We start from the raw sequence: 12,767 nt of genomic DNA, 5'->3' as shown, positions 1-12,767 counted from the left end.
ATTAATTTATGAAATACTGATACCTATTTTTATCTTTTATTATATTTAAGGAGACATCAGAAATTATTCTTACCATCCCCCTGCATGGACACATCTCAGAACAATTCAATAGTACACTATTGCTACCTAAGTACAAACTACATAGAAATTATTTCCAGTAAAGATACATGTATATCATTTCAAGGGATTTCTTTCTTTTTTTTTTTTAAGATTTTATTTATTTATTTGACAGAGGGAGAGAGAGTACAAGCACTGAGAGCAGCAAGGGGAGAAGTGGGCTACATGCTCAGTGGGAGTTGATCCGAAGGCTTTTATGCCAGGACCTCAGGATCATCATCTGAGTCAAAGGCAGACGTTTAACCAACTGAGCCACCAAGCAGCTCTCAATGCATTTCTGAAAAATAAAGGAAGTCTAGTGATGATAAAATTTGCTCTAAATTAGTAGAGACAACCACATCACTGACAGATTCATAATTGACAAATATATAACTGATTAATAAAATTTTAGTTCTCAATGATCAAAAAAACTCTTCCTTGATAAATCCACATATATGTGTTTTGTCACCTTAGTAACTCTTTCTCCCTAAAATTTTGTATATTGGTGATATTAGTGACTTTTTATAGACACATAAGTACCACTAGAGGCCACCAAATACCTCACTTTTTAAAACTTGCTCATTTATAACATAAGGAGATGACCGTGCACAGTAATATCTATAACTTGCAAAGTTCCACATGAATACTCAAAGATAATACCAACTCAAGCAAAAATATCTGAACATATTCCATATAATAAATAAGATGTCTAAATTACAGAAGAACTTGATTACACCAAAAGCTAAGGGTTGGGGAGATAGATAATATGAAAACATCATTCCTTGTACACCTTTGAAAATAGATTATATGACCTAGGAAATGGATGCTCTCTCTAAATAGCTGTTGTCATTTATAATTAAATTATTTATCTATACAGAGATATATAGATACTGATATAGACAGATAAATAAAATCCAAATTTCACTATTTTTTCTTCCATACCACAAAGTATGGAAGTCTTTCACATATAAGAATGTTTTCGTATCTAAAGTTGGCTACCATCTACAGCAATTAAAATTAAGAAATTCTATTGTCAAAGTCACCCCACATATTTGAATCCAAAATTCTGACTTGAAGAATAAAATCTGGCTCAGAATCATAGAGAACACCTGAAAAAACTTTGCCCTGAGTTTCTAGGTAATCTGTTACATGTCCCCTCATTTCTTCCAATGTCTTCCTCCTCACTAAAAGAAAAGAGAAAAAAAAGAACAGAAGGCTCAAGTAGCATCTAAATTCTGTAGATCCATGTGAAATCTATGAGACAAAATGGGAATTCTTGCTATCTGAATATCCACCTTTTTTGCATAATGATATATTCCACTTCAAAGGTTTCCAGGTACTCCAGAAAAACTTTATTTAGTCATGCTTTCGGTGTTCTATCTAAAGTCTTTCCTTAAGTAAACACTGCAAAGACATTCTCTTAAGTTCTCTTTTAAAACCTTTTAGTTCCAGCTTTTACAGTTAGTCCATAATCTATTTCAGGTTAATTTTTCTGTGTAGTGTGAGGTATGACTAAAATTCAAGTACAGAAGACTGACAGAATACTGATACTACCACTTCCAGAGAAAATAAAATGGGCACACACACACACATACACACACACGAAGAAAACTGACATAGTAATCAAAATAATATAGTACTAGCAAGAAAAAACACAAGGATTGACACATAGATCAACGGGACAGAATAGAGAGCTCAGAAATAAACTCATGCTTACAAGGTCAGTTAATCTATAACAAAGGAGGCAAAAATACCCACTCTCTTCAACAAATGGAGCTGGAAAACTAGACAGCCACATGCACAAGAATGAAACTGGACCATTTTCTTACACCATGTACAAAAATAAATTGAAAATGAATTAGAGGGTGCCTGGGTGGCTCAGTGGGTTGGGCCGCTGCCTTTGGCTTGGGTCATGATCTGAGTCCTGGGATCGAGTCCCGCATCGGGCTCTCTGCTCAGCGGAGAGCCTGCTTCCCTCTCTCTCTCTGGCTGCCTCTCCGTCTACTTGTGATTTCTCTCTGTCAAATTAATAAATAAAATCTTTAAAAAAAAAAAAGAAAGAAAAAAAAAAGAAAATGAATTAGATTTGTAGGTAGGATCTGAAACCATAAAAACTCCTATAAGATAACACAGGCCATAAGCTGTGGGACACTGTCTTAGCAATATTTTGGAGGGACCAGTCTCCTCAGGGAAGGGCAACAAAAGTTGAAACAAATGGGATTACATCAAACTAAAAAGAGGATATTATGCTAAGCAAAATAAGTCAATCAGAGAAAGACAATTATCATATGATATCTCTGATATGAGGAATTTGAGAGGCAGAGTGGGGGGCTGTGGGGGTAGAGAAGGAAAAAATGAAACAATGGGACCAGGGAGGAAGACAAACCATAAGCGACTCTTAATCTCAGGAAACAAACTGAGGGTTGCTGGTGGCGAGGAGGGATGGGATGGCTGGGTGATGGACACTGGGGAAGGTATGTGCTGTGGTGAGTGCTGGGAATTGTGTAAGACTGATGATGCACAGACCTGTATCCCTGAAGCAAGTAATACATTACATGTTAATAAAAAATAATAAAAAAGCTTTTACACATAAAAGAAACCATCAACGAAACTCAGAGGCAACCTAATGAATAGAAGATATTTGCAAATCATACATCTGATAAGAAATTAATATTCAAAATACATAAAAAGTTATACAACTTAATACCAAAAACAACCAACCTGATGTTTAAAATGGCAGAGCACTTGAACATTCTTTTTCAAAGAAGACGTACAGATTTCCAACAGGCATATGAAAAGATGGTCAACATCACTGATCATGAGGGAAATGCAAAACCACAGGGTAATATTACCTCACACCTGTCAAATTAGCTACTCTGTAAAAAATAAGTGTTGGAGAGGCTGTACAGAAATGGGAACCCTTGGTCACTATTGGTGGGAATGCAAAGTGGTGCAGCCACTGTCGAAAACAGTATGGAGGTTCCTCAAAATATTAAAACTAGAACTACCAACGATCCAGTAATTCCACTTTCAGGTTTTATCCAAAGAAAACAAAAACACCAACTCAAGGGATGCCTGGATGGCTTAGCCAATTAAGCATCTGCCTTTAGCTCAGGTCATGATCCCAGGGTCCTGGGATTGTCCCACATCCGGCTCCCTGCTCAGCGGGAAGCCTTCTTCTCCCTCTGCCTGCCACTCCACTGCTTGTGTTCTCTCTGACAAATAAATAAATAAAATCTTTTTTTTTTTTAATTTTTATTTATTTGACAGACAGAAATCACAAGTAGGCAGAGAGGCAAACGGGGGGGGGGGGGGGAGGAGCAGGCTCCCCGCTGAGCAGAGAGTCCAATGCAGGGCTCAATTCTAGGACCCTGGGATCACAACCTGAGCCAAAGGCAAAGGCTTTAACCCACTGAGCCACCCAGGCACCCCATAAATAAATAAAATCTTAAAAAAAAAAAATTCAATGAGTTATATGTACCCTTGTGTTCACTGCAGCATTATTTACCATAGCCAAAATATGGAAGCAACCTAAGTATCCATCAATGGATAAATAAAGAAAATGTACCACAAATATGTATGTATATATATGAAACAAACCCTCTGAAATTTGTTCATCAAATTAGCATGATGAAGACTGTCTTGTACATTGTCTGATACCAAATGCATGGGTTTTTTTTTTCCAATAACAACTAGGTGTCCAACAATTCAAGAATTCTGACACTATCTCCCAGTGTTAGCATAGACTCTGCAGGTCAAGGGCTCAGGACTCAGGTTCCACAAGAATGCCCTCACTTTAGATAATAGCTGCAAACTGGGTCCCTAAGCTTATCCACTTCTGCATGCAGAATACAAATCCAAAATACCACCTCTGCCTCAAGTTCAATAATCTGTTAGAAAAAGAGAATTCAATAAAATAGTATTTGTATTTATCAATCTATTATAAAGAATACAACTGGGGAACAACCAAATAGAAGTACTAGGCAAAGTATGGAGAAGGGGGACCTTCAGAGCCTCCATACCTTCTTGAAAGACACTACCTTCCCACCATATCACCAATACAGAAGATCTCTGAACCCTTTCATTTAGGTGTTTTTATGGTAAATTTTAGTAGATAGTCAAGACTGATTAAATCATTGGCTGCTGGTGGTCTCCAGCTTCTCATCCTTCCCTAGGGAGGGCTGAAATTTCCAAACTTCTATTCACAGGGTTGGTTCCTGAAGCAATCTAGGGTCCACTAAACCAATCATTAGCATAGAAAAGACAGAATAGTAAATTCCAAGAGTTTCAGGAGCTCAGAGCCAGGAACTGACACAAAGACTAAATATTAGCGATGTCACAAAATAAAACTTGAGTCAAGGAGAATTACGATAAGGAAAAAGACATTCAAATTCAGCAAGAACACTGTGGTAGAGAAAAGCTAGCTGTTCACTAAATGTTTCACTTTTCTCCTAGGCACATATCTAGGCTTTATTTGCCGATTAAACTCCCATTATAGTTAAGAGGGTGGGGGGCTACATTACTGACTTCTGATAAATCGAAGGAAGTGACGCACACACCCTCCCAGGCCTATCCCATGAAAGTCAACCCTATCCTCCATGCTTTCTCTTACCACTCTGTCAGTGGCAATACCCAAGATGACCTTGAGAATAACACTCTGAAGATGGTAAACCCCATACCCATCTATCCCATGCCACTAATTAGACTTCATGAGTGTAAGAAGTGGCTAGCCACACTTCTTATCATGCTAGCCACAAAAATCTCAAGGTTTATCTATCATAACAGCTATTATTACCTTCATGAAATAAGAAAATATTAAAAACTTCAACTTTGTAATTTCAGAATGGGAAAGACATAAACTACACTTCAGAATAAACCCTTGAGATGTGAGTAAGATGGGTGATGAGCTGACAGTGGATGGCAAGAAATCATAATACTACAGCATATTAAAATATTAACAATCACCTGATAATAGCCCTTAGAAGAAGTAATATTATCAGAAAGGGTAAATGAACTTTCAAAGTTTTAATTCTTGATGCCATATTCTTTCCACTGTACCACACTTGTCTCTCAGAGAGAGCAAATCAAGGAGAATCTTTTGAAACCTATTATAACAGAGAAATAGGATAATAGCTAAAAGAGATAAAGTCAAGAAAAGATTTTTTTAGCTAGTCTTAACAATATACTTGGGATCAATGGAAAGAGAAGACTCAAAAAAGGAACTGGAAGTTAAGACGAGTAGAAGAATCCATAGCAGTGCCACAACAATTATAGGACAGAAGAGCAGCAGCACTCCCTGAAGTAATGAGGGCCAGGCTGTTTGCAAACAATGGGAATTTGTAGTAGGTTAGGCCTATGTAGATCTACATCTTCCTCAGGAAATTCTCTAGGGCTGTGAACCTTGCCCTACGGTGGCTCTGAAAGCAGTACTGAAGTAGCAGACCACAGAGACTGGGTAGCTGAAAGGTTCTACGGCATAATGGAGATTATCAATGCATCAATAAAATAAAGAGAATTATAAGTAACTGAAAGTCTAGTATAAGATAATAAGCCTCTTCAATGAGCATAGAGGAATGTGAGAATAACATTAAGACTGAGTATCCTCCACTTCAGAGATGCTGAGAGAGATGCATGCTCTAAACTACATCAGGTTCCAACCTGCCTCGTGGTTTTACTACTTCAAAGGCACAACTGTCTAGGAGTAGAAAACAAAAATGTGAGTTCAAACCACCACTTACCAGCTTAACCTCCATTTATATCTACTTGCTTTGTCATGAACAGAACTTTAAAAGTTCTTTTTGTAGTCCCTAGCATGTTTTAAAAGCCATGCAAAACTGAAAGCCCTTCCACAAAATCTTCATATCATCTTTTAAAATGATCATCAGCAGCACCTGGGTGGCTCAGTCAGTTAGGCTTGGTTTTGGCTCAGGTCCTGATCTCGTGCATCTGAGGAACAAGCCCCCGATGGGCTCCTTGCTCAGTGGAAATCTGCTTTAAGATTCTCCCCCTCTGCCCTTCCCCCAACTCACAGCACATATGCTCTCTAAGATACATAAATCTTAAAAAAGGAAGAAAGAAAGAAAGACAGAGAAAGAAAGAAACCAGAAAGAAAGAAACTGAGGGCTCCTGGGTAGCTCAGTCTGTTAAGTGTCTGCCTTCAGCTCAGGTCATGATCCCAGAGTCACAGGATTGAGTCCCACATGGGGCTCCCCACTCAGCATGGTATCTGCTTCTCCCTCTGACCCTCCCCGCTCTCATGCTCTTTTTCACTATCTAATAAATAAATAAAATCTTTTTTTTATTTAAATAAAATAAAATAAAAACTGAATTCTTCACCAAGTACCCTATGTCAGCACAAAGGCTTTGGACACTACCTATAATATCTTTTGTAAGTATCTTTTATGATTATATATTTTTTATTTTTAGCTGTCTTCATGTATTTCTCAAATCTCTCTGGCTGGCAAATTATCCTGCCTTCTTTATTCTAAATAATTGTTCATACAGGTGGCTTTTTATACTCACATGCAGAAACCCACATTTTTACCTATTGCCAAATATTTCGTCTTCTTAACTAACAGCCTATAGTTACAGCCTTTTAAAATCTTTGTGAATCTTGATCCTATCATCCAATATGCTCACTACCTTTCTCATTCTCCTTTCATATATACTCCTCTACAAAAAAAGGGCGAATATTCTCTTCGTTCTTTTCTACACTCAGTTCCCTGACCACCCAGGACTTATATCTTGGTCAAAAGGACAGCTGCTATCCCATTTGTTATGCTTGATGCATTCTAAATGGCTTAAAGAATTAGAGCATTACATGGTACTTATACCAACTTCTCTGCACAAATAATATCCCATACTAAGACTACTTCTATGTTAAAACTGCAGAATGTTGCATACACTATTTTTTTCCTCTTTTTTCCAACCTATACTCACAGTTACAGAAAACTGGATTCATACTAATGGTGGTCAAATCCCTAGTCTATAAATAACTCAACTACTTTTTTACAAACATGAAACTTAAAATTCTATCTAAACATTTATTACTCTTTTACTCAAGCCACATTTTTTTTAATCATACTACTTTAGTCTTCTAAAAAAATCAGATAGTTCTGCAAATGCCTCAGTGCAGGCATTCCAGTGAAGAATATGGAATAAAATTTTCTGAATAATAAGGATTCACTTCTGAGACTGGGCATCTTTAAAAAGAGCTAGTGCCAGAACAATACTATTTTGCTTATGTCCAAACCCTAGCCAATAAAAATACTTCATCCCATAATCAGAAATAGATTGTTAGCCATAGAATTCCTCTGCAAAACAATTCTTACTTTTTCTTTGAAATATTGTTACTAAAATTAACTGTAACTTTATTTATATGACTGTCTGTGGTTTTCATGTGTGCCTAAAAAGCACAAGAAAAAGATAAAAATATCCCAGAATTGGAAAAGTAGTCATTATGTTTGGTTTAGCTTATTTTCATATTTTTATTTTTAAAATCCATCCAAATTAAGTTCAGCATTTCTCAATAGATGAAAGGGAAAAAAGGGCAATTTTTTACAAAAGATTTTATTTGTTTGAGAGAGAGAGAGACAAGAGGTGGGAAGGGGGAAGGGAAAGAGAAAGAGAGAAAGAGAGAGAGAGAGAGCAGGAGCCAGGGGAGGGGCAGAGAAGCAGACTCCCCACCGAGCAGGGAGCTGACCTGGGACTCAGGACTCTGGGATCATGACCTCAGCCGAAGGCAGACACTTAACTGACTCAGCCATCCAGGTGCCCAAAAAGCAAATTCTTTACATAAAAACAGAAGGAACAAATTCAGCATCCTCTAAATTAAATTTGGGTTTTTACTTATTAGTGAATGGATACCTAAAGTCCTTTCCCACAAGTCATAAAGTTTAATCTTCAGGCTAAACACAATAACTTGTGTCAGAACTTACATACAACAAATATATGCTGATTGAGGAGAGATGACAATAGAAAATAATTTCAGTATTATACTCTGAATCCATATTTGTCCTCAGGCAAAATAAACATGTGAAGTTGGTTTCTATACAACACAGCATTCTCTTAACATTTCTGAACCTCAGGTCTTCAACATTATAGAACCCTGTTTTCAGATCCTGCCCTTAGGCTAAAATATAAATATAGTTTAAAGTGTCACTCTCAGAATATTCTGAGACTGTGGCTGAGACTAAGAGTCACTACTTCATGCGGTAGTGGGTTTAAAACCTAGCTCTGATACATCTTAGCTGTTAGAGCTTAGTGAATTTGTTTTAGCTTCCTAATCCTCAGTTTACCTATTGTAAATTAGATAGACTACCACTATTCAACCAATTTATGTGAGTTCATCATAATCTATCAATCCTATGCAACTGTTAGATATTAATATTAACATTATATGCTAAAAGTTGTGACACTACTTTGGAAGGGCTAAAATCCCCCCCCCAAACCGCCGTAAACCACTGGCATAGGGTCACAATCACCCTGGAATCAACGAACCATTTCGGGGGGGGTGCCTGGGTGGCTTAGTCAGTTATGTGTCTGCCTTCAGCTCAAGTCATGATCCCAGAAATCTCGGATCAAGCCCCGCAAAGGGCTCCCTGCTCAGTGAGGAGCCTGCTTCTCCCTACCCCTCTGCCTGCTGCTCCCCCTGCTTGTGCTCTCTCTCCCTCTCTCTGTGAAAATTAAATAAATAAATAAATAAATAAATAAACAAACAAACAAACACTTACGGACTGAGCCAGATCACCTCCAACTAGACTAAAATTTTATCAGGCTTATATCTGGTCTAGATACGACAGGGGTTACTTTAAGTTACACAGTATCTCGCAGTTATTCAAATTATTATTCAAGTGCAGAACAGTTACATGCCCCTAACGCATCAAGCATAGCACAAACAATAAATAATAAAAAGACAACAAAAATTTAAGTTAATGAGTCTATTATGTTTTTAAAATGGGCTTTAATACATGTTAGATCAACAGATTTATTTTGTATTTTACAAAGCACAACAGATATTAAGAGTATCAAAATTGCTATTCAATGATGAAAAACTTAAAAAGAAAAACAATTTCCAACGTAATCCAGCAGATCAAATACTTTTTAAATATTAACCCAACACCAAAAAAAAAAAAAAAAAAACAAACCACAAAACAAAACCCAACTTGAAATGCTTTGCTAAGAATCAGTCAAGAGGTCATCTAGGAAAATCTTAGATGAGGAAAAGTTCTGTCAACCTCTTAGCTCCTCCACTTCACCAGTCAGTGGCACATGACTCTACTTGTTACTGGAGATACACTGAGAGCACCTGAACATGGGCGTGTCTGTCACACAAGGGAAAAATACCATTTACTAGGTAGTGAAATCAGTATGTGTCTCTCCCTCCGTATAGGAAAAACACCAGACACATCAGGGTATCCATTTCAAAACACAAGAATAACCCCTTCCCAGTCATAGCTAAATAGCCCCAATAATGTCTGTTGTTCTTGAAACATACAACAGTGGTTTACTGTTCACACTGTCAAAATGATGTAGTTTACATTCCTCCACACTCTGTGAGAACTCACGAAAAACTTTTCAATGGTCCCCAGCACCAAAATCTTTCCCTTTCAGTCATCACTAGAAAGGATGCTGAAGCAGGGCTTAAAAGCTTTATTAGCGCAAATACCTGCTTATTCATAAGACCAATTACAAGTATATGTATGCATGTGGGGGAGAAGAGAAAGGACTACAGTAAGGAGATCTCCAGAAAGTTACTTTTCCTGAGATCCTCACATTCTTTCCCCAATTTTTTAAAAAAGATTTTATTTATTTATTTGAGAGAGAGAGAGCATGAGAGGAGAGAGGTCAGCGGGAGAAGTAGACTCCCTGCCAAGCAGGAAGCCCGATGTGGGACTCCAGGATCATGACCTGAGCCAAAGACAGTTGCTTAACCAACTGAGCCACACAGGTGCTCTCTTTCCCCATTTTTAATACCAAACTTCAAGATTTGCCCTCTCTGTGTTTCTACAGAACACAGAGCTCTCTTTATACAGTTGGGTTATAACAAATTAAGCATTCGACAATGTATCTTTTATCCTCTATAAGCAGAAATGTACAGTCATTAGCTAGAATGAGAAAATTCCCAGTTTTCAACATCAGTTTTATTCCTACTGGGTATTTCAGACCCATGATAACAAGAGAATGAACAATTCTGCTGCAGGGGCTGGGGAGAAAGGGGAGATGCTGCAACATGTCGAGCAAGCAACAATGATAGCAATCATCATCATCATCATCAACAAGCTACCTCATTTGCTGAGTACTTACTTAATGGAAACCGTTGTTCTCAGCATTCTGTATATTTTTTCCCATTTTATCTTTATAAGACCCTATGAGATTGGTACTGTCGTTATCCTCATTTGATTTTTATTTTTTTTATTTTTTTTAAGATTTTATTTATTTATTTGACAGAGAGACATCACAAGTAGGCAAAGAGGCAGGCAGAGAGAGAGAGAGGAGGAAGCAGGCTCCCTGCTGAGCAGAGAGCCCGATGTGGGACTCGATCCCAGGACCCTGAGATCATGACCTGAGCCAAAGGCAGCGGCTCAACCCACTGAGCCACCCAGGCGCCCTATCCTCATTTTATAGATGAGGACACTGCTGCTCAAAGAAGTTAAGTAACTCGACTAAAGTCATACCATACAGCTGGGATTTCCACCCAGACAGTCACCTCCAGAGCCTACACTCTTCACTATCAAATCATACCAAATGTTCTCTCAACAAGAACTGCTTTAGAGAAAAGTTCTCGTGTGTGTGTGTGTGTGTGTGTGTGTATACACTCACACGATATAAATACATACAGACACACACATATACACATATCACACTCCACTATGTTTGAGAACAAAACTTTATAGTCATTGCAAAATACCTTTGTTAAGTATTTGTTAGTGACACACTACCAATGAAGCCACTAGGCTAAGATTTTAACTAACAAGTCAGGAATTTTTCAGCTTCTATTTACATAAAGGTCATCAATTTCTTCTTTAATATTATAAAGAAGTTCAAAAGAGAAAAGAATAGCAAAAGAGGCATTCCAGAATCAATAAATTCAAAGGATACTGTACTTGAGGACAGTAGGATTATTTCTAGTAACATGTTACAGTTAAATCACCAGATTATTTAACAGTAACTATAAAATAAATAGAACCATAAATGTAGCATAAAAAGAAAAGTATCACTATAAAAGCACAATGAAGCAACACCAACTTACCAATTCAATTCCCTGTGGAAAAGGTGTATCATCCCAGTCCTTCTGCGGAAATCTCTGGATTATTTTCCCCAGACCTGCTCCTGATCCTATTAAAATCAAAGTGAATTAGTTACACAGCACAAAAAAGTCTTAATACTTGTTATATTAACACTTATTTATAAATGTGTATTTGTTGAAGAAATCAATATATTAATTAAATATTCTCAAGTTTTAAGAGGCTTAATAAAAGTATTTACCTTCTAAACATAATACTGAAATACCAAGCAATCCCTACCCTATAGACCCCAAAAGAGTGACACATATGAAAAGCTAAGAAAAATAAACAGAGGCATTAATATCTAGAACCTCTACCATACCATGAGAGAATTACTCCTATTCCTAAATAAGGAAAGCCATCTTCTCAGTCTATCTAGTTGAAACCTAAAGAAAACTCTTCTAGGGAGACAAGGTAATCTTAAAGTGACGAATGAAACTGGACTATTAGGACTATGCTTCAGTTATAGGGTACATGGGCACTATTACAGGTAAAGTAAGGATTTTTTTTTTAAGATTATTTATTTATTAATTTATTTATTTATTTATTTGACAGAGAGAGATTACAAGTAGGCAGAGAGGCAGGCAGAGAGAGAGAGGAGGAAGCAGGCTCCCCGCTGAGCAGAGAGCCCGACACGAGACTCGATCCCAGGACCCCAAGATCATGACCTGAGCCGAAGGCAGCGGCTTAACCCACTGAGCCACCCAGGCGCCCTAAAGTAAGGATTTTTAGAGTGGTCTGAGAACCTGACAATTGTGTAAGCAGGGTTTCTCAACATCAGCAGTACTGGCATTTTGGGCCAGATGATCCTTTGTTGTGTGCTGGGGGTCAGGGTTGGGTTCGTCCTGTCTAGGATATTTAGTTTAGCAGCATCTTTAGCTTCAACCCACTATCACCACCAAGTCATTACAACCAAAAACATCTCCAGACATTGCTGTGTCCTGGGAAAAGGGGGCAAAACTGTCCCAGGTTGAAAGCCACCAGCCTATAGTGTCACTGTCTTAATTATCCTGTGATTCTAAAGAACAGATCAACTTATAATTGAACACTGGAGATATAATCTGTGGGTAAATTAGGGATGGAAAGTACATGTTAGATCTAAATTACATTTTGCTATCCCTTTTATTTATTTTTTTTTTTAAGATTTTATTTATTTATCAGAGAGAGAGAGGGGGAGAGGGCGAGCACAGGCAGACAGAACGGCAGGCAGAGGCAGAGGGAGAAGCAGGCTCCCTGCCGAGCAAGGAGCCCGATGTGGGACTCGATCCCAGGACGCTAGGATCATGACCTGAGCCGAAGGCAGCTGCTTAACCAACTGCGCCACCCAGGTGTCCCTTGCTATCCCTTTTAAAGAGCGTCGGGTCCTTGCATATTTTACGTTTTGTC

General features: G+C 37.9%; 1 protein-coding gene across 2 annotated transcripts in view; it reads right to left on the bottom strand.

Annotated features, from left to right (window-relative positions):
• SBF2 (SET binding factor 2) overlaps positions 1-12,767 on the bottom strand; it is a 474,622-nt gene that overhangs the window by 356,515 nt on the left and 105,340 nt on the right. For both annotated transcript variants that reach the window (XM_059408436.1, XM_059408445.1), the window contains exon 2: positions 11,348-11,433. In XM_059408436.1, the coding sequence (XP_059264419.1) occupies positions 11,348-11,433 (86 nt within the window). The remainder of the gene's footprint in view (positions 1-11,347; positions 11,434-12,767) is intronic.

The sequence above is a fragment of the Mustela nigripes genome, chromosome 1, assembly GCF_022355385.1.
Source record: "Mustela nigripes isolate SB6536 chromosome 1, MUSNIG.SB6536, whole genome shotgun sequence".
Taxonomy (NCBI): Eukaryota; Metazoa; Chordata; class Mammalia; order Carnivora; family Mustelidae; genus Mustela; species Mustela nigripes.
Note: the sequence above shows the minus strand (reverse complement) of the source record. Positions and strands in the feature narration are given on the sequence as shown.